This window comes from Pieris brassicae, chromosome 6 (assembly GCF_905147105.1).
Source record: "Pieris brassicae chromosome 6, ilPieBrab1.1, whole genome shotgun sequence".
Taxonomy (NCBI): domain Eukaryota; kingdom Metazoa; phylum Arthropoda; class Insecta; order Lepidoptera; family Pieridae; genus Pieris; species Pieris brassicae.
Window position 1 is genome coordinate 3,616,638 of NC_059670.1, and position 23,376 is coordinate 3,640,013.

Consider the following 23,376-nt stretch of genomic DNA (forward strand, 5'->3'; position numbering starts at 1 on the left):
TTTTATTATTATTCTTGATATTCAGTTGAATCTTTCAGATAAAATATAGTAATGATAAGACAACTGAGATTAATATTAGAGGTTGTGTTATTAGATTATCCAATATTTGTTTCTGTTAAACTATATTTTGTTTTCCAATAACAAAAACTGCAGCGTATATTGTTGAAATATATATATAAGCTCGTAATTGAGCATCTCTCCATGCCTTACCCTTCTCGTAAGTGCGATTCCTGGATACCTGGATTCATCAACAGAAATCCTCGGAGCAGTGAGGTCACTCCATGACCAGGATACTTCTATGCTTGTGAAAGGCTGGCTTAGTTGGCTGGACCTGTGCGGAAACTAAGTCCACCGGCCTAACTTAGGCTCGTAATTGTATGTTTATTCTGATAGTTCACGTAGCCCACAGATTAATTGTCGAGCACCAAACATGACTACATATATACACCAATACGTAAAACATACACTCAAAGTTATATCAAGGTAATATGTGAGATAAAATATTTAAAATATATTAATAATAAAAGCATACTAAAATAATGAAACCTCAAGCGCACACAGTGCAAATTATAAAGACTAGTTAGGAACACCTGCAATGACTCGTCGCTCAAGAGTCAACACACCAGAACTAAGGTGACGATGAGCGCGTAAGCGATACTGTTAATGCTAATTATGTATAGAAATCCACCAGAACATAACAGCGTTAACTTTAAGTAGTATACTCTAATACAAATAGTAAAAATTTACACAATACTTTAAGTTGATCGCTTTTTATTTTCCTTATTATTAAGTAAATACAAAAAATACTAAGTTATCAATTTTTTTACATATTTTATATTTGCATAAAACAGTGTATGTATTGATCAGTTGTGCAATCTAACTTTCTAAAGATATTTGAGATTTGGAAATCATAACTTTGGTCCATTACTGTTTATAGTTTATAACAAAGGTTTACAAAACTTGTGCTTGTTGGTTACAAAAATTTCACAGTGCAAGAGTTTTTTTTAAAAGTATAAATATATATAATAAGTTTTCTGCCTTTTAATGTTTTTTTATACAAAAGCACTAGTTCACCTTCACGGTTCACTTATAGACCCTTATTGAGCTGTGAAGGCACTTAACCATGCATTAAGAAAATACGGTCAAATGATATAAAATATAAATGAAACTTTACTACTTACCATTTGTTCCAGTAGTATAAATGCAAAGCACTAGAAATCTGTCTTGTAGTTGTTAAAGGAGTATTTTAGGATCCAAAAAGCTTCTACTAGCCTTTATTAATAGAAGCTCATTATAGCTTTATTTCTTAAACTATCCATTGCTATTTTACATTTTGGTACTCTGAAATATAGGTATATTCATTAATTGCCATTGATAATTTTAATTAAAATTTATATTAATGCCTTTAATAAGAGGTGATGTATATGATAATAAATAAACAAATAGATTCAACTTCATTTATTAGTTTTCTAATAAATATCATATACTGTAGGTTTCAACAGGAACAGTTCTAACATTTCCAAATTTAATTCAAGATTTTAATCCTCTTTAAATCTGCTAAAGCAGTGAATTTTAAATACAATTAATAATAATGCTAGTGAGAATCACATTTTATAATAATATTAATTATGTCATAGGAGTGTCCAGAAGCATTAATTTATAAAAATCAGTGCCAGAAAAATCATTGATGATCCTTTGACTGTTCATACCAATATCTTTCAGCCACCATCAAATATATCAGTTTGCCTCTGTCCCTTTTTCTCTAACCCATATTTGAGCATGTTAGTTAAAATCGGTTTCATTCACCAATCATTAAATAAAAACTTGTTCAGATATCTTCAACATGTTTAACTACACAAAAGTAGTTCCCAACAACTTATTATGTGTTTGACTTAGCTTTAAACAGCATGAACCGGTGAAAAAATTTTGGGCGTTTTTCGCGTTCCGAATAGAATTCAATCTAAAGTATCGCTTTTTATATAAAAACTAAAAAATAATAATATTATACTAAATAATAAACACAAGATCCAATACATAATAGTTAATACAAGTTTAAATAAGAAGATGTCAGCACTCAAGTGTTATCTGACCATTGTGACCACAGGTTATGACTATTTCACATATTGGCAAACAGTATTTCTTCTTGGTTAGTGGCTAACATAAATTAATACTTTTCCTACTATGTACTTTTATATAATTGTTTTTACACCGTAGAGCTATTTATTTTCAGATTTCTAGTCTAGAACGCTTGTTTGGCTATGCTTCGTGCAATGATAACAGCGCCATCTGGTGGATGTTTACTCATATAAGGTGTAAAGTGTAGTTTCCAGTTGAACAGCTTTGAATCAATTGTTACTTGATGACATCTAGCGTCAAATCAGAATGCATAGAATTTTTGTTAACAATTTTAATACCTGTTTTCATTTTACTTTAACGATAATTTTTACTTATCCTTGTTTATAAAATTTCATGAAAACTGCGTAATCTAGAAATGGATAAAGAAATAGCAACTCCCTGGATCAATGGTTAACACGCATCGAATATATCTCGGGTTCGGCTCCCGGCGAACAATACAAAGCTCATAAGTTTACAGTTTTCTAAACTGTTAAAAATTTCATAGGTATCCTATAGGCTAGTAAGTGCTTGCTTAAAAGAAACTTTCGATGATACAGACTCCGAAATCCCCACTTGCCGAAGAGTTTATATATATATATATATATATATATATATATATATATATATAAATATGCTGATTCAATGCGATATATTTTCGTAACAATACTGGAATTGAATGAACTATTAAACCAACAGGCATGACCAAGGTGCTAGGCATAAGCGGCTAACGCTAAGTGGCACTCCCCTAGTGTTAAGCGCTTAACGCTTTCGGCTTGAATTTTTTCATTCTGCTTCGTGCAGTCGTTGTGCGAAGTTGCGTATTGCGCGTCGTTCGCGATGGCGGGATTTCGACAATATGAAAAGTTTTAGACAAACTTTACAAATTCTGCTAATAGCATTAAAGGTGTTTGCAATAATTACAATTCTCACTAAAACTGTGTACAATTGATAATATATGTATTTAAAGTGAAAGCCCACCGGTCAGGATGTCGGTTAATTTAAAGTGGCGGTTACCTGATGTTTTTTGTGAAGTGTGTTGAATGGATGGCGGAATTAAGTTTAATTCACGGCGCGGGAATGGGTGAATAAGTGGATGGATTTGTTAGTATATCTCTACCGAAATGCCTTTCGTGGAGCGAGTAGTAGAACCGAAGTTTCTTTCGAGAACTAGTTTACAGGATGAAAACGGGAAACAGAAAGTCACGGATGAGGAACTTCAGGCTGTGACTAACTGTACTCTGAGTAATGCTCTCCGACAACTCGCGTCCCTCGTGCTTCTGGCCGAGGACATATTCAGTGAGCTGACAGGGCAACTAGAGGCTATTAAAGAGCGATCAAAAGCTGCCCAAGCAAAAATCGTGACAATCAATGAGCTAGTCGAGAAATATGATCCGAAGAAAGTGCCAGTCCGTAAGTATCTGTTTAGATTGCAACTTGTTAGTGTTAAAAGAACTGTTAAGCTAATTGTTTGCTTCGTAAACATTGGTATCGTTACACCGCGTAGTGACCTCGATTCTCATTACCTACGAATATAAAGAGTAAACCAAGTAGATTTAGACATTATGCACTCACTTGTGAGGTAAAAAATCATTTCAAACGATTAATTTCTAAGGTTATGAATCAGAAACAAGACTTCACGTAAAATCTAACTCCCAAAAAAATGTGTTGGACGTTATAATTCGCGCCAATTTATAAATTTCTCTCTAAGTTTTCACTAACGCCGCGTTGACTGAAATGTAGTAGTTCTAGCAGTGTAAATACAAGAACCGTTGTAGGCTTTCTGTCTTTATTTAAGGCTTCCGCGGAGACCGCAACCGTCTAGTCTAGGGTGGATTTGGCAAGCTAAAGGAAAAGTTGGCTTATACTTGCGTTGTACATGACTGTCGATTCACCTGCTCTACGATAAATTTGATTGAATGTTAAAAGCTAATAATATAAAAGAATACTTGTTCTTCACGTAATGCTAAAAGATTTTTTTTTTATATTTTACCAAAACGTTAAGTTTTATTTTATATTTAGCTAAGCTCCTGGCAAATCAACATGTTAGTAAAATATTGGCAAATAATCGCAAGATTAACATACATTTACCTAAATTATTAGTCAATATGTAGCTGGATAACTATACCGAGTCCCAAATACCTATGTACCCTATGTGGTACACGGTTGCGACTTGCGTTAATGCATTTCTTCTGGGCTATCAAGAAATGTGTATATTCAAAACACCATGTATGGGTTTACGTAGGTCTCTACACAGATAACATTCGTAAGATGACATTAAAACAGCGTATATATTGCCTTCTGTAAGCGAGTGTTACTTATTACGGCCCACCTCACAGCGGCGGTATTAAATTATACCTACATGAAACTCATCTAATGTTCCTCGGATAAAACTTACGTTACTCATTATTCCTTGAGCATGCCGCCATACAAAAACGTACCAAGTTGATGCATTACTGAGCGCTATCTAAAAACCTGTTTGGGCGTTCGAACGGCCCGCAATGGGAAAAAATATCCAGATTCCAATGTGGACCATAAAAACGTCTCGACTCGAGATAATTTCCAGAACATCCAATAATGCGGACCCGGCCCGCGCTGTCTACGTATCTTACACTTAAAAGCTATTAGAAATTCTTATTTTTATAGGCAATCAGACCTACTGATTGAGCTATAATGTTGTGATGAAATGTTAAATATTTCGTGCGAATTTAAGTAACAATCTTAGGTATTCTTTCAAAATGTAATTAACGCATTCCTTCTCAGCTACGAAAAAACATCTCCATTTATATTTAGATTAAATGGTATATACTCAAGAGTCTCACATACAAGTACGTATACTTGGAGAGGGATTGAGATATAACAGATGGTTCAGTTAAAAGAAATATTCAAGCGACTGTCTTGGGAATGTAAACACTACGATTCATTACACAACCTTTCACCTGATAGTCTTACAGTTGTGATTTGTTGCTTGTCACATTATGCTGTCCTGTTCATTTACTATTAGCAGGTATTAAATGGCCTGTTATCTTTGTCCAGGTGTGCCTGATATATCACATGAGTCTTTTCAATTAGTTGACCCATGACATTCCTAGGTAAAGATGTAGAAAATGTTTATTAGAAAAGACATTAGAATGTACAATAAATGTTTAATAACAGTCAACTTGTAGACATAAAGTTCATTCACCGATAAAAATATCGTAATTAAAAAAAGAGACAAGACGTTTGCGGATTATTATTACTTCAGATAAAAAATAGAGGTCATCTTTAAAGTAACAACAATTTCAGATTATCGCCGAAGTATAATTTTAGCTGTATACAGAATGTTTCGTAAATCACCTCCGCGTAAACATAATATCAGACAGTGTGTATGAAATTTTTATATCAGACTTGTACTAGGTACAAAACAGTGAAGAAAACGACGTCTTTTCAAAAAATTCCCATGTACGTTAAAACTGGTCGAGCTCCACTTAAGACATGAAAGACTTAAATAAATAGAGTTATGATCAGGTAAATGTGTCTGCCATATTGAGAACTTCAAACACTTCAATTCTCGCCGTAGGTTCGATCCCTGGCTTTGCACCAATGGGCTTTCTTTCTATGTGCATTTCACAGTCGCTGGATCGGTGGAGGAAACCGGATTGTCTTAGAACCAAAAGTCGACAGCGTGTGTCAGGCACAAGAGGCTGACCTTGCCTATTAGATTGACAAATGATCATGAAACAGATACAGAAACAGACACATATCTAAAACAAATGTAGCGCCGCAGATTTATTTTATTTACACTTAATAGAATAAAAAACCAGAGCTTGGTTTAAAGTTGTATTGGGTTGGCGTATTACAGTTTATACAAAGATAGAAGATGTAACATTATTTGCGTTAGGTTTTTTACATCAATGACCTGTTCTTACATCAATGAATGACAGGAAAAAGCCTGATAAGCTACATAAATTATAGAAGCTGACAGGTAAATTAGTCCGACTTGGGAGGCTAGGTGTGAGACCTGACAGCGAAAGTCGTTGTGCCCCAGTTTATGAATATTTCATATTTCAACGACTGCCTAATACTTCAAAGCTTTATAATTCTTCAAAATTTATATATTTGTGTATGTAAATCTAATTTGCTTTACTCGGTTTTGCAGTATATATTGACAAAAGCCGTTGACATGCGAAACTCGGGACAGTTTTAAAATATTGGTTAAATACTGGTTGTAGTATACAATACAAATACAAATTACAATTTGGAGCCTGTATAAAAACCAGTGGCGATACAACCCTTTAGAAATAGTCGTGATAATTTTTGTTTTGCCTAATAGCCGTCGAAGTTAAGTGCCCATAGTCAAAAATATCATTACTGCATAGTCTGGCTTGGAGTCTCAGGTATGAGACACGTACTCTGAAGCCCGATAGCTGCTCTACCGAGCGCAGCTTAAATACAAAGAATCTAAAACTAGATATATATTCTCACCCAAACATAAAATCAATTCTTAGGTCATTGCGGAATCTAGTGAACTAAATACACAAATCTCTTATAGGAATGACGAAGAAAATGCATATGTCACTAATAATCGAATTATTCTATAAATCTTGTCCTTGTGGATGTTGTCTATCATAATTAGGTAATTGGTTAATGTATACGGGCGGGTTACCCTTAAAAGATTTATTTAAATTTATGTGTACTGTTGTAGAAAAATGTCGTTGTTGCTTTATTATGAGTATACTTACAGCTACACATATAAGAAAACACTTAGACAATATACAAAGCCTCAACAGATTACATAGATTAAATAAATTACAAATTACAGATTATAACTGTTGTTCTTATTTCAAATCTGTCATTGGCATTTTCTAAGTACTGAAACTGAAAAGATTTTTAGTTAAACGGTATTTAAATCAAATAAATATTGATTAGTTCAATTTAAATAAAGGTCATATAATACAGATATAGGACTATTTGATATAATATAGGTCGGATGCATAGCTCGCGTGCATAACAAAAAAGTTTATATTTAAAATTGTTAACCTCCTTCGGGATTTTTTTAATTGATAAGAACCAGAATCCTTGGTCGGTTTACGAGAGTATGAGACGTATATTTATTGTCTGAGATTCATATGAAATACCTAACATGGGACATTCATGTAAAATACGTAATTTTATTTAGTACCATTAAACTACTATTCATAGTAATCCCCAGTTGCAAGAACATGAATATATTTTGATTAAAGTATTTGTGAGTTTTCATAATTAACGTACTAAGCTTTGGTTCATCAAACCCAAAGACCTAGTTCTTTTGACGATTTCACTGCAAATGTGTTCAACCTTTATATATGCAGGAGGAAACGAAATAATTTTTCCCTTTTTACCCTTTTTCTCTACGGCGCTAATTATCTACATATGTAACATTGGCCTGTGACAATTTGAATAATTATTCCAGTCATACCATTATATTTTTATTTAAGATAGTAAATAAACATTTAGATTTTGACTTGATTTTTACAAAAGCTTGCCAACGCTCGGCACACTGGTACACTGTAACTTAAGACAAACAAAATACAAGATTTCATGTGACAAGCATTTATGGGCAAACATTACAAACACGAAGATAAATAGATCAATTCATAAATTATAAACTTTCGTCATATGGAGATCTTAGTCTTAATAATATTTAAAGTAGACAAAGAAGTCCATTTAGTTATGTGTCTACTACCCAAACATAGAGCTAGAGGCTTTAAGCTCTTAAACTAATATTATGTACATAGTTGGGCATTTCCGTCTTACGAATTAGTTGATAGATCGGTATCAATTTTACTATAAAACAATTTATTTATAACGTAATTAATATGAACCAATATCGATGCACGGGAAAATGTCATGTGTTGCTAATTATGCTTATAATAAAAAAGACTATTGGTAGCCACAAGGCGGTGTCGGCTTTCGTCCCCAATAATCCTCGGATCGTTTTGCAAGCTATAGAATGTCTCCAGTCGCTACGTATTAAGCAAGTACTCGTTTGTAATTTGAAACCTGGCTTAAATCTAACGGCTTTAAATTTGCTTAACGTGTCACGCATGGGCGACGTGAAAATGATACCCTGAAACTTTAAAATTGCATGCAGGGGTTGCAAAATGCATACTAGCGAATATGTCAATGATTTTACATAAATGTACCTAAAACTAATTGCCAAATACTCATAAATGTTAAGTAATGGACTCCCGATAATTTCCCGGCCTTTGAGAAAGCAGTAATCATAAATAAGCACTCTTCGTGAACTGCTCCCTCAAAGGCCGGTAAGGCACCCACTAAAAGGGGTGTCCATGGGCTGCGATGACTGCCCCTTTTATGCGTCCCATAAGCTCGGCTACCTCTCGATAATTTGTATTTTTTTCCGATCGCTAGAAAAATACTCCATAAATTGAATAAAATCAAGGAATGGTTTCTTGCTCGCCATCATCTAAAATCCGGGCTTCCATACTACTCAATAAAATTAAAAATGTTCATCATGCACATACCTGTTAATTGTTTTTGAAAATTCTTTGGACAATGATGAGACTAAAGTCGCTTATTAAAAAAAATACCGACTTCTATTTGAAATAAAAATTTGTGTTTAATTGTTTATACATAATAATAAACAAATCACGAAATGAAACTCTTATTTAGTTGAGTAACTACCCCATCTCTTTCGCTTTATCCCCCTTGGTTATTTGAAATTTATCTCTTAGTTTCAAAATATCGATAGTCGACTGTATGAAAATTTTAGAGTTAGTTATCGCAGCAAACCTGTACGTTACAAAAGCGACCTTTACGATAAACATTTATCTATTTTTAACAAAATAAAATAAGTTTTTTATGAAAGCGTACATGAAGTATAATACTTCATGTATTAAATCGCAGCATACATAAGACCATAGTGGTAATTGTGTGTAAAATATATATTTAGAGACACCACTTGTTATTTATTACCGTCCTCGAAAACTATTAAACAAAAAGCGTACTTGAAGACTTACCCCTGTCTCAACTGTGGGAACGACAGGGCGGTTGTATTTTTTTTAATTCTCCGAAAGAAACCCTTCAGGTAGCCGACCCTGGCCGAGTGGGCTTTTGACATTTGCAAAACTGTGGCTTCATATTAATGACATGCTTATTACTAAAGTCGATACTTTTTTTGCATTTAATGGATATCAATCGTTTTATATGAATCAATTTAATTTTATCTTATTGTGCTCCTATTATGAAAACAACTACAATTCGAAATTAGGCTTGCCATATGTCTGTATTTGCAGAGTTATATAATTAATGTTCTAACAAGCGCTACCGTCAATATAAATATTTGTTCTTGTTATGACTTTAATTACAGTAAAGACCTGTCATACAATGATAATTTATTTCGATAAAAATTTACTTTATCGCTTCAAAGGGCTTAAGAAAATACGAACAAACGTTAATTGTACTAAATTAGCTCGGTGCGTAATTTTAGCACTTATCGAGCAGACTAATTGCTCATTTCATATCAATTCATGATTTATTGTTATTATAGTATGTTTAATACAATAATTGTAGAATATAGGCACAATTATATTTAAATTTATGTTTGTCGGGACGCTTTAATCATTTTTCATTCCGTACTTTTAGTTTTATTATTATACACCTATTAACATCTATGTATATTTCGGCTTTAATTCTTATTGCTTGTACAGCTTGGTGTTAGTAGGTTCGATTTTGGGGATAAAATAAAAGTATCGCTATTCGTCTTCCAAAAGCAAGTAGGATAAATCACCTTGAGCAACATTTAATATAAGTAAAACTATTCGTGCTCCAAGCCCCATTGAAATATACAAAATGATAATTACGAAATCTTTAGTATATATGTCTTATCTAAATGGGAAATTTTAAAATATTAATTACATTATACGGCTACAATGGCTATTTAGAAACAAAACAATAAGTCTGACAAGGTTTGACACAGCTATTTTAATACAAAATTTCTCACGAGTATTGGATATCATACTGTATACGCGTCACTATTCATTGGCGCTTTGCTTAAAACTTACGGCGAGCTTACTCTAGCTCGTAAACAAAACATTACCTGTATGTTTCGTTGACATGACTATAAAATTAAACAGGCTTAAAATGTCTATTTCCATAATTGCTCACAAGAAAACACATAAATACAAGGGCTCAATGTCTTGACACGAACATCTTATGAATCTTAAAGTTGAATGATAAACACAGTACGAAATATTGTCGTTTGATCTGACAGATCAGCAGACGTTGCGTAGGTCTGTGTTTTGACAATTGACATTGAATTAAGCATAGCGCATGTACTTAGTTAAGTTTCTGCCTTAGAACCACATCCAACAACTTAATTTGTATACAAAAGCTAGTTGCAGTTTTGTACTTAATCAGAGACCTCAACAACAATAGGTTTATTTTAATTTGGAGTAGTCTGTGCGGTGACAATGACCTTTGGAAGCCCACGCTAATTATACCCACACGTCTTTGGAGACGACTGCCAGACTTGTTCCTGGTGTAGATCAACATACCGAAGCCATTCTTATAAGACGTTTATGTGTTTGGAGAATTTATTTTATGTATTTATGAAACGTTTAATGGTTATGCACACGTCGTGTAAGAGATTTAGTTTACAGAAGTTTATGGTTAAATATGTTTTTAATAACGCATAAAAGTAAATAATTGTAAAAATATTAAGCCTATCTGAGCCATGAAATCATTACAATAACTTAATTCCATACATAATTTTAACATTTTCTAAATATAGTATAGTATCTATTTAGGGGAATGGTTAAGCTTCTGTGCTTAAGATGTATAGCTCGATATGTTTCGTAAATTCCCATTGTTCATTCAGTAAAAGTAATATAATTATCGATTAAACGAATTTCACCATGGATTAAATATGTAATTCAATAACTCTTCCAATGAAACGTTGCTACGTTCTTAGCAGCTAACTAAATTATTAATTTTTCGTATAAGTTCATTATGTTATAATATAACGTATGACTAACTTAGACGAAGCCACAAAAAGTGAGGGTGTTTGGCAGCTGATCGGAAGTACCTTCCTTTGTTCCACTTATAACCACACCGTCAGAGGAAGTGGGGTGATCACCTACATTAATCAATAGTCAATAATAGTTTACAAAAACTCATTTGCATTTATCTTCGTGGCATGTTTTATGATCAGGAATCCGCCATTGTTCTCTATAAAATTCGTACTTTTTATTTAAACGGAAAGGCGGTTATTCAATGTATTTGGGGACAATGCGCAACAGCGCACGCGCAGCGTGTGATTGTTCAAGATACGGAGTTTTATTCAAAAGTTTGCTTTTGTTGTTGAATTTTGAAAATTTGCTTTTATGTTGATTCTGGAACACCTCGCTTTGTGACGTATAGATCGTTTCCTGCTCATCGTGTAATATTTCCGTGTCTTTGAATCGAGGAATGATAATTCTTGATATACAACAATACAAAACTTGCAAATGATACTATGTATTACTGAAATGCTCTAGATATTATAGTAGAGTCTAGATTTATTTTCCTTTCGCTTACGGTACGATTAGTTAGTAGAGTATTGGCCTTGAACGTGAATCAATGTGTTACCTATAATAAAATAATTGTAGTAATTCGTTCTAATTAAAAAAAAAACCTCTATAAACAACAAAGCTATATAAGTATAAAATATATGAAGCTCCTAAATCGAAAGACGTCATAACAAAGAGCATAGAATAATAGTAGTCATTATTATAATAAATAGGCCGTAGAAAGATGACATTAGACATGGGAATGAAGTTGAAACAGAGCCGACAGCAGGAAATTAATCACAGACATTGAAAGATTAACCACACTATAGATAACGTTGCTCTCGAGATATCAGAAGACGTTCTATTGAAGTCATATTTTAGAATTCTTTTGTTATACAATTTTTTTATCATAAATTTTCTTTATCTGGTATATAATATCAGTACTATTCGTATTAGTTTATTTCAAATTAGCAAAAAGGTTAGTCGACATCACAGGAGACCGAAGAACTAGCAGCTCGGGCAAAGAATTAGTCTAGCTATTCAAAGGAATATATTTTATATTAATTTATGTAAGCTGTAAGTAAATTCTCAAATGGTCTGGTTTTCTTGGGAAAAACCTCATGTATTGTTGTGTCGGTAAAACCAAAACGATTCTGTGCTGTATAAGCATCGTAGGTTATCTTTACCTGATTAGTAACGCGTAAATATTAAATATTATCCCTTTAACGTGATATATAACGAATTACGGCAAGTGGAAAATACTAAAGTTAAATGTAACCCAATCTCAAGACCATATAAAGCTATATTGATTATCAAAGCTTTTTTCCTCGGCGAAAGCTTTAACTAATGCAGCAAGGTAGAGTATAACCCGACCAATACGGAGTCGGATAAAGATATTACAAATGTTTTTTTTAAATAAATGTTACCTATTATTATAAAATAATCTAGAAACTAAGAACAATTAGATTTACAGTTTTTTTTTGTTGTAATGTTTTCGTTTTCTTTTTTTCTTAACTCTGGTTTTGTAAGAAATTTAAATTTCGTGGTGTAGCCCTTCAGGTACCAAGGTTAAAAGTTACAACCCATAGTGTGTTTTTGGTGTTTGTACTTTTTGTTTTTATGTAATATATTAAGCCATGTATATTATTAATTTTTAGTAATTATTAAAAACAAATCATACATCAATTAAATAGAATTTTAATTTCGCATTAAAAATTACAAATATTCTAAGTATCTAATTATTGTTCAACGAAGCAACACAATACGTCTTCAATATTTGCAACTGAAGGTTAAAATCGTTTGAATCGTTCCCACGTTCTTCTTATTCGATCAATTGGATTTTTTTGTATTGAAATTAGATTCATGCGGATCATCTATGTAAATTGTATTATGTAATTATGTTGCGTGACTTGCTACATAATTATATATGATATCCTTGACCTTGGTTCACCTTGCATTTCGTATATAGCTATCAATTCTCAAATATAATTTAGCTTACGTTTGAGATGATAGAGTTGTCATACCCTAGAACGAATACCGGTACAATTACGTCAATTATAAACCTACAAAAAAGTTTAGTCTAGAATCTCTTAATAATCTATGAAGTATTTTCGTTATCCAAACCCTATATCTATTTAACATGAATTTTGTATTCATATGGCGTGTCGTTTCAACCGTGACAATATTTTGTGTTTGTCACGAGACTAGTACGGCGAATTTGTTCCTTTATTGGTTTTTAAAGCTGAAAATTGTTATTGTTCTAGATAGCGTGTTGCTAATATGACAAGTAACATCGGCTACATCATGTTTTTTTTTTTATATAACAGGGTAAATGAGCAAGAGACGGTCCAGAAGGCTTGCAAGTGCGCTGCCGGTTCATAAGAATTTTTACGGATATATAAATATAGTTTATTATCTAAAGATTTACATATCAATATTATCTCTTCGGAATTCTGATCATACACAATATGATAAGCTACGCTGGCCGCCCAAAGTGAGCATTTCCGCTCGCACGCAAAATTGTAATTCTCGAATACTTTATTATAATCTTACAATTACAAACTTAATTTTAAACATGTCTATGAAATAATCCTATCCTAAAAATAACTGTTACATGTGTTTCATAACAATAACATACATTACTGAGTGGTAAGTACTTAATAAATTCTAATGATTAACAGGTCGTTGTTTTAACCTTAAAGTATTCCTTAAGGGATGAAATAACCGGCAATTTATAAACCCGTTAGTGTAAGATGGGCAACTTATAAACGACTTAGCATTCACAGGCGGCTCTACATTGTACACCTGCCTTTTCACGGTTCAATTATTTGACTCAAATTCGTACCCCACCCCAATATTCCGTGAAGGTTTTTTAAATGCGCAGTAAATTAATCGTGAAATTAATTTATAAAAGCAAGATTGCTACTGAACTTAATAACAGATGAATTTTTAAAAGGCAATTTGTAACGAAATCGCGCTGGATTTCTTTCAATAAAAGTTTCTTTGAAAGTCAAAGCACTTATAATGTATAGTCCTGTATGTTAGGCTCAAACTCATTATTCTATTGTTAATAGTTGGTTTAGACTGCATTGTACTGTTGTCACCGTACCCAAGCCCATACAATGATTTATTCGCGGCTGTGGTCAGCTACGCCGGTGAACGACCCTGTCACTGCGCACTCACTCGTTTCTGGTTTCGGCAGACGATTTTAAATGCGCTCGCATATTATATTGACCATAAATGGACATAACTGCATTCATTCACAAATAAAGAACGCCATGGATTCGTTGTATTCACGTAATCTGTTATTTCAAATTTCGAATATTTTGCGTTAATTCATAGAAATGTCGATGTTGTGATACGCGCTTTGAAAAAGTGAATTATTACCGTTAATCCGTAAGGGTACAGCTGCGCCCCTTGAGCCAACAATCACTGCAGCTTTAGACCAAATTATTAAAAAACATAAAACCAGTCTCACATTAGGGTGAGCCATGCTATGGTTCGTGTTTTAGAACTCTGCCTTGCGTGATAGTTTATCCGTGCTATCTATATAGAATTGTAACATAAATTCAGGTGCATATCAGATTTTGATTATAAAAATTATCAAGACTTTAAGCTTAGGATTAATTGAAGTGTAAACTCGTAAACCGGTAAAGTGTTCGGGTTCTCTTCAAGTTTTTTCGTGATTTGATCTTAATCTTATGGAGAATGAGCATTGCGGTCACGACGCGCCATTTTGTAAAAAGGCAGAACACCTTTATGTATTACGCAATTCGTCGGAATGCGCAGCTGTGCAGGTAGTTCAAGAATTTAAATTATAACGTATTTAACCCTTAGAGGTGTGACCGTTAAAGGTGAAGGTAGGTTATTGCGTCCCCTGACGAAGTCCCCACCATTCTGAGCTACCGTTATCCACCTGCCTGCGCCCAATGAACTGAACGCGACGGACATATGCTCACCAGACGCGTGCTTCGCAATAACTAATTTGTCTATATCTCTATCAGTTGATATGTATGAAACGTATTATGTTTAGGTTCATATAAATGTTATGTGTATAATGTATATTATTATTAGGCTTATTTGAGGTCAATGTCAGGAACAGTGTTGGCGTATTGACTACAGACTCTCTTCCCTGAGGTCGTAAGTTCGATCCTCGGCTGTGCAGCAATACATTTTCTGTATATATTCGTTCGAACGAAGGAAAACATCGTGAGGAAACCAGCTTGCCTATGACGGCGTGTGTCAGGCACAGGAGGCTGCCTATTTGTGTATTAGATTGACAAATGATGATTAAGAAACACATTTAGAAATTTGATACATGAAACGTTTTTAGCGCCTCTGGACTTTTATTTTTATGAGGTCAATGAAACTGATTAGATTTAACCGAAAAAGTAAAGTTTTTCTTCGTTTAATTCAGTTTCTATTTAAATGAAGTAACTTTTACATTCTCTAGGGATGTTAAAGAAAGTTATACGCCAACTAGAAACACTACACTCTTAAAGGACTACCAGTGATCAATTACGTCATAATAATTCTGTTGAAATTCGATGCGTTATCTAATCAATAGAAGCCGGAAACCGATATTCCTAATAAAAAGTATACAAATATAAAGTCAATATATTGAGTGTAAGTTGTGTAATATTGATAATTTCATTAAACATTAGTACGTGCGAATGCATGGTCACCGCGACCCAGCGATTGTATTTTATCGTAATTCAAATAACGGATAATATAGGGTTATCAGTTTCAATGTTTTATTGTTTTTAAGCAATCGGCGAAATATATTATGTAAATATATTAGGTATATAAAATATTTTTTAAAGAAAGAGCAGTGTTAGCCCTAGTTTCTTTCTCCAACTCTCATCTCTATGCTTGGAGGTGAGGTGACCAATGAGAAAGGATTGCTTCGCAATCTATGTCCGCAATATGTATATTAAACGCGATTGAAATCATAATTCTTGGTGATTCCAACATTCATAGAACCCTTTAAGTATAAATATAAGACAGCCCTATGATACCGTATCGATTTGTGCTTCGATCGTATTGCGACATGTGATCTATCTGACCACCGGGTGTGCATTACTTGCGAAGCGTTGTAAAACATTTCAAATCTATTGCCATGCTATCATTTTTAATTAAAGACTAGTCACACAAGACGCATATACAAAAAAATTGTTTTGGTAAAACCCACTTACTTAGTCCGCTGGCTGTGCGACTCAAAAAGTGTATTGGCCTCTGAAATTATAATCTTTCAGCCTTCTGCTATGCCACCAATTACTGGCTTTCAGCCGCAGCAGCCTCAGCGGTAACTGGGCCGACACTAGGCCGGCTCAGGTAAGCCTCCTTCACCGCTCGATCTTGGACTTGCGCTGAAGCTGCCCCAACCAATGTATGTATGGGTTAAAGTATGAAAAACTAAGCTCATACCTAAGAAGGTATGAGCTTAGTCCAGGCACTTGCCTGGCTTTTGTATGGGACTTTGAAGTACCTATAGTACGAGTTTAGATATAAAAGTATGCGATAAATATCAAAATGGGATTAAATAAAATCCTTTTTTATATTAAGATCACAGTTTTTATGTTTTAAACCAGTATGGTAGACTTTAGTACTATTTATAATTTTAGTTATTACATAGTATTGTTTTGTATACATAAGCAATAAAAAAAACATTTTCAAGGTTTATTCCAAAGCTCTAATACTATAACCAAAACCAGTTAAACAATACAAAACAAAGTACGAAACGTTTTTTATTGTTTCTATAAAATTAAAGCGTTGAAATGTGCGCTTCCTACACGAAAATCTTAAGGAATAAAGCAACAAATGCACGCTACGATGCACTTGTGCATGTAAAAATGCTTCTATGCAGTCTTGAACCGAGTAAAAAACGCCAGCTAAGCTGCGAGCTACTTTACTCGATCCAGGGATAAATGTAGCGAGAAGATTTTCTCTTCCTACATTGAAAATTTATTATCATATTGTGTTCATATGTAAACGTAAAATTTATTGAAAGGCTTGTTTGAGGCCAACGAATGATAGTAGTGCTCAGTTCGGGAATGTTTTGTTTCATGTTTGTAAAATGTAATAATACTGAAAGTAACAAACGCAAAACATCAGCGGGATGAGATGTGAGAACAAAACTCGATGTGCAAAAATTATTAGTGTTAAGAAAATTTAGAAAAATTAAACCAAACGGGGACTTTTCCTTAGGTTCTTAGAGCACCTGTTAAAAGAATAGAGGTCCAGTCCTTTCTATTCTCTTTGGTCAAGAGCATCTCTAGTTCTTTTGTTTAGAATCTTCTTGCATATTTTTTTATTCTAGATATATAGAAGATCCTAAAAACAAGGAAGCCAAGCTAAGCGACGTTGGTGGCATTACAAGTCTATTTACGAACTGTTGAAAGATATATATAATAATACGTAAATTGAATTCATATACACCCTAGTTATCAATATCATGTTATGCAAGATGATACAATTTTTATCGAAGAGTCGTATTACTATTGATGCAATATATATATGAAGCCAACCTAATTCTTTGAATCTACTTACATATGTTGAAATTCCATATAACTGGATATATAGTTGAAATCGTTAGAAATTTTCGCTCAATTTTTATATTTTTTTTATCTCTTCGTGTATGTTATGTTTGCCTATAAGTGATTATAACATTAATAAAATATACTAGACTAAGCGATGTTGTTATAATTTTCTCTGATATTTTTCTTTTAATCTGTCTTGGTTTTTCATATGTCAGAATACATCAAAATATTCGCTTACTAACATTTTTATGTGTATTTACATTTGTGTGCTTACGCACAAAAACGCTTCACTTTGTTAATATTACCAAAGTACAAAGTTCATTTAGCTATCCTATTCGGTGTATAACGAGTTATTAGTTTAAAATCATTACTCTTTGGCAATTCGAATTGCAAATGCAATATTTATCTTATAGCGAACTGTAATTACATCTCATGATTTCAACCCTATTTATTGGAGTTAGAGAGAGTATAATAGTATTGACTAGGTTAATATACATGATCATTAGGTTCATAATTCTAAACTCAGTTATAATGATTCGTTCCGTATGTTCGTAATTTAGCAAAAGGAATCATTGTGATGGATTACGACCTCAGGTTATCAATCTTCCGCGGTATTTTCGCATTATTGAAAACAGAATTGATCACAGAGTAAATTCAAAAAAAACTTTTAGAGCTATGCGTAAAGAAATATATATGAATGAGTTTTAATTTTTATATGGATTCAGTATAATCTATTATATTGCTTTATATATCATATCTGCAGCATGTTTAACATTTTACCATCCTCTGAATGATAGCAAAAGGACAACATTAAAACCGACTTACACTCGATAATGGTATTTTTAAAAGAAATTCATTGGATCTCGAACCTACGACCGATAGGAACTGGAGTCGCTCATATGCTGAAACATAATATAATTCAAAAGTACTTTGTTAAATGGTTGACCCGATCGATTGGGTCATAAATAACCAATATTGTTTTGATAGGAACCAATCAACTGCGATACAAGCCCTAGCAATTTTTACTTCCCCTTCGTTCATAAATTAATCGAAAACCGTTCTGATTTCCTGAAATTAAGTTAGTTGTGCGTGTGTGTGCTTTAATCAAACGAAGGTTTTTCTTTCTCTATTAATATCAAATACATTTGACGGTTATGAATTTGAAAAATTCGGAAAAATCGAATAGCAATTTTTCTTCGATTGAAATGCGTTTTACGTAAAGTTCATGGCGCTGCGCCAAAGCTTTTGTGTCGTAAATACGTATTTGATCACGTACAGAAGATGTGGGAAGGGTAGGTATGTAAACATCCCCCCTTATGCCACACGCAGTCTCAAAACATACTATATTATATTGAGAGCAAAACACAATTGTTTACGTCGTAAAAATTATTTTGTTAAGCATTTTATCACCGTCAACTTCGGAAGTGTCAAACAATAAACAACTACGTGAGAAAATAATTCTAAAGGTGATAGAGCTAAAAATATTAATGAATTTTTAAATATCTGTATACCGTGAACAAAATGTCTATAATTGCATACCTTGCGTAACGATATATTCTACAGGAAGTAACGGAACAAAACCGTAAAGGGTAATACGGAAAACGGTTTAAAATTTCTATAAGAATTTGACGTTTACGCAATCTGTTCCATATTAAATATCGCCTTTTAAAATTAAAGAACAATCTCTTGTCACTATACGAAGGACAGCTAAAAAATCAACGAGCATCTAGAAGATTTAATAAGCACTTAAGCAATAGCTCGAAGCGTGTGTAATCGACCTAATTCATCGTGTTTATCCCGGCCACAACGTGGGTGTAGAGTTTCGAGCATTCGTACTACAGAGTATGGACAGTGAAAGCAAACAGTCGGCGTTCCACATAACGCTTTGTTGGTACCGACACATGACACCTTGGCCTTCACAAAACTTGATTTGTATACGCGCTTCTCTGAATGAAGTGAGAATATTTTCATGTTTTTTTTAGGTTTTTGGTTAGAGAAGCTACATTTTTCTCAGACATTGAAATTGTAATGTGTTTAGGGTATAGGTCAACTTATTCCTGTGTATTAAAGTTCGCTTATAATCGATTGTGATGGAGTTCGCATTGAAGTACCTAGCACATTAATGTTTCAAAACTCAAACTACATTCTTCGTCTTGCACAATAAGATTCAATAGACGACCCATGGCGATGTTGAAAGGACTTATTAAAGAACTTATTTGAACCTAACAATGGAACAATCTTGTACTTATTGTAGCGCTGTAGCATATATCAATCAATGGTGATAAGATCCTCTCAACTGGCAGTGTTTTTTGTTTAAAATAACGCCACTTTAAATTGGCTTATCGGCAGAACGGTTTTTAACGCCCGGTACATTCTAAGTATCTTTTAAATCTAGCGTAATTGTCAATTGTTCTCTTCAGTAGAATATAGGTAGTCAACATACCTGGTTATTGAAGTGAAACTTCTTAATCGGCGTTGAAAAAAAAACTACCGTCACATTTTTCGGTTACGCGCCATCTTTTCTTGTCCCTACCACGGTTAATTCAAAGAGATTCGAAGCTATTACTAACAAAAATATAGAATAACGATAACGATGATAGTAATAATTCTACTACAATTAATGAAATTCCGTAATAATCTTAGTAGTCATGAGGTAAAATTAAAGTATTATTTGTATTCATGTCTATGATTATAAAAGCCTTTTGTTAAATTTTATCTAATTTAACTTTATTTAACCAAGTTTAGTAAGGTTTCATGTAGTAGATCATTATTCAAATTCATTATAAAGAAGTTTCATTTCTTACGTGTGAACACTAGTACACGCACACATTTTTTTTTAAATTTTATACTAAGCTTAACATTTAGAAATTTCATCCCGTCATTTATTAACAGAATGAGTTGTCAAAGAAGAAACATTTTTTTCTTCAAATATGTGTTAGTGTATGATTCTTACAATATATATTTCTTGCAACTGTACAAATCTTATGCTTTCTATTCAGCTAAACATTCCTTGCTATTTGGCTTGAAGCATTAAACGCTTCTCAAATATTGACAGTTTCCCTTAAGGTTGAATCAATATTAACATGAATAATAAATTGCTACGTCTTGGCTGCATCATGGCCAAGTTCAACAACACTTCGATGATTTGATTGAACTCAGAATGCATTCAAGGTCTTGGATTCAGTGATTCCAGGGTGGAATTATATTATTTAACTCCTATGTTCTATATTTTCTGGTTCAGTTCTTGTGGAAACTTCTAAAACTCTAGTTGAATTTCGCTGTATTATATTGAGTTTGGCCCAACCGAAAATATTACTAGAAGCAGTTTTTGTATACGCAGTGATTTAGTTTATTAAAACTATATAAATAATATCTTGTTCGATTGACTTGACCTGTTCAAGGGGCGACGGAGATCGATGCCTCTCACTTAACATACAAGAAAAACTTTCAATATTTATGCGCCAATTAACATTTTTAAAGTCAAACAGAAGTATTAACAATTATACTAATCAAAACATTTAATAATTTCCTGCCGAAAGTGTTATACAGTTTTGTATCCATGAGCGTTGCTATTTCTGCAAACGGCTGATTTTATTGTCAATAAAGTTTATTTGACCAATGTTCCACTTTAAAGTAGTCGAGGACAAGTCTATCTAATCTAAGAATGTGCACATGGCTCACACGATTAGATAATCATGAACTGATAGGGGTTCTTTGTTGACAGTATATTAATTTTGTTTTCAAGTATGTTGGTATAAGGTTGAATTTCCAATACTTCTTAAAAGTTTTCCTTAACATAAATATTTCTATTGTTTTGCTTACTAAAAATAAAAAATAAATTAGTGGGGCTACAACCTTTTTGGTTCTGGGCCTCAGATATTTGTATCTGTTTCATGATCATTTGACAATCTAATAGGCAATCAGCCTCCTTTGCCTGACACACGCGGTCGGCTTCATTGAGTTTTAGGCAAGACGGTTCCCAGCTATCTTTCAAAGTAAGCTCACATAGAAAGATAGTCCATTGGTGCATAGTCGGGGATCGAACCTACGACCCTAGGCACGAGAGTCGCACGTTGAAGCCACTAAGCCACCACTACTTTTTTTGCCTACTAATCAATAAAAACATTTCCCATATTATTCGTCTTAAACATATTTACAATTCCTAAGTATCTTTCGATTTGTATCAATAAATGTGAGACATTCTCATCAAAGATTTATTTCCACAAATACTACTTAATATTCAGTGCACATAATCATTAAATACTTATTAAGCGATAAAAGCTAATCGTAAACTTAAATGTATAAGGATATGACTCAACGATGTAACACTTTTCCTTTCTTTTATATCCCAGTGTATAAGTAATAAAATTTCATGTAATTTACATGGCAGTACAGGGTTTTTTATTCTAAACGTCGTAACTTTTTCGTTATTGGTGTCTTCGTGTTACACGCCCTATTACTAAACAGTTATTTAACACGTAATTGTGAATGAAGGCATTATAACACTACTGTTTATCCTTTCTCCATCACAAGTCCTGTATCCAGATTTACGCATGTCTTCTTTGTCTTCGTATCCAAAAATAGTTGAAATCGTACTTAACATGAAATATTTTGTTTAGTTACAATAGTCCCGCTACTATCGAAAATCAATTGTCTTTCGCTGGAGTTATTTAGTCGATCTATGTACTCTGTAGTCGTGTTCAAAATGCCTGACCCAAGCAGTAAACATCACTTATAAGTTATACCATAAAATTTCCAAATTAAAATCCATCCTGACGTTTAATGGTATGCTTTTGAAAAATGTGCTGTTACCTCGTAATTACAAGTCATAATAAGCTAACGAATGGGTTGATTTTGAACCAGTTTGGTATTGCGAAATATTACTCGTTAATTGCAAGTTGTGCCGGTTGAAAAATGTTCCCTCGAGACGTCTGTATCCAAATACAGTACGATCTTAAATTCATGCTTTTAATGAGACCGTCTCCGTATAAGCCAGATAAAATTGACGTTGGCATGTTGATTGAAGTAGTTAAAATTCGGTAGATAATTTAATTAGCGTCTTTATTTTACGTTTAGCTTCGTTTGACACGTTTTGAATTAATGTGTAAACCTAAAGTTATAGGATTTATTTTCAAATAGGACACTAAAGAAATCAATAATAATATTTTAACATCGCCGGAGCAGCTACATTAAATAGTTGTTAAACTTATTAAGGTGCTGTTTAAAATAGGAAAATTAAGCTTTTTATACAATACTGTATGCCATTTTTTCGTAAAGTGATTATCAAAACTTTAAAGCAAATGAAAAAATATGTAACGAATATTTTAGTCTGATAGTATCGAAACCAAACCCGTCTTATTTCAGATTTGTACATCCCTTCTAAAACTTTAATTGAAAACAAACCAGTTCTAAAATGTTACTTAATGATGATAAGGTTTCATGCTTGATGGTGTACAGTTATAGAGTGGGCGACCTATGGCCCATTCACCAATACTCCTACGCAACCTTCTATGTTAAAACCTTATTTGGATTTGTTGCGTAACTACAATGCTTCCGTTACTGTTATATTTGATTTGTTAAACGGTTAGGTTCTTTCATTCAACTTGCAGCATGCATACTATGTAGACTAAGTTACAACTTTAGCATTACCTATTATCAGTTTCTTAAGGCTTTCTGATTCCAGTTACCACTACAGG

At 33.2% G+C, this 23,376-nt stretch overlaps 2 protein-coding genes across 4 annotated transcripts in view; one reads left to right on the top strand and one right to left on the bottom strand.

Annotated features, from left to right (window-relative positions):
* LOC123710868 (uncharacterized transporter YutK-like) overlaps positions 1-1,315 on the bottom strand; it is a 30,128-nt gene extending 28,813 nt beyond the window's left edge. The window contains exon 1 of one of the 2 annotated variants that reach the window (XM_045663142.1): positions 1,182-1,315. The gene's annotated coding sequence lies outside the window, so the exon portion shown is untranslated. Of the gene's footprint in view, positions 1-210; positions 316-1,181 lie in introns of those variants that run through there. The other variant, XM_045663143.1, reaches the window with a different exon arrangement.
* A 1,602-nt stretch (positions 1,316-2,917) lies between these two features.
* The window catches only part of LOC123711035 (Nance-Horan syndrome protein), a 79,412-nt gene continuing 58,953 nt past the window's right edge, over positions 2,918-23,376 (top strand). For both annotated transcript variants that reach the window (XM_045663428.1, XM_045663429.1), the window contains exon 1: positions 2,918-3,525. In XM_045663428.1, coding sequence (XP_045519384.1) covers positions 3,237-3,525 — 289 coding nt within the window. In that variant the 5' untranslated portion in view covers positions 2,918-3,236. The remainder of the gene's footprint in view (positions 3,526-23,376) is intronic.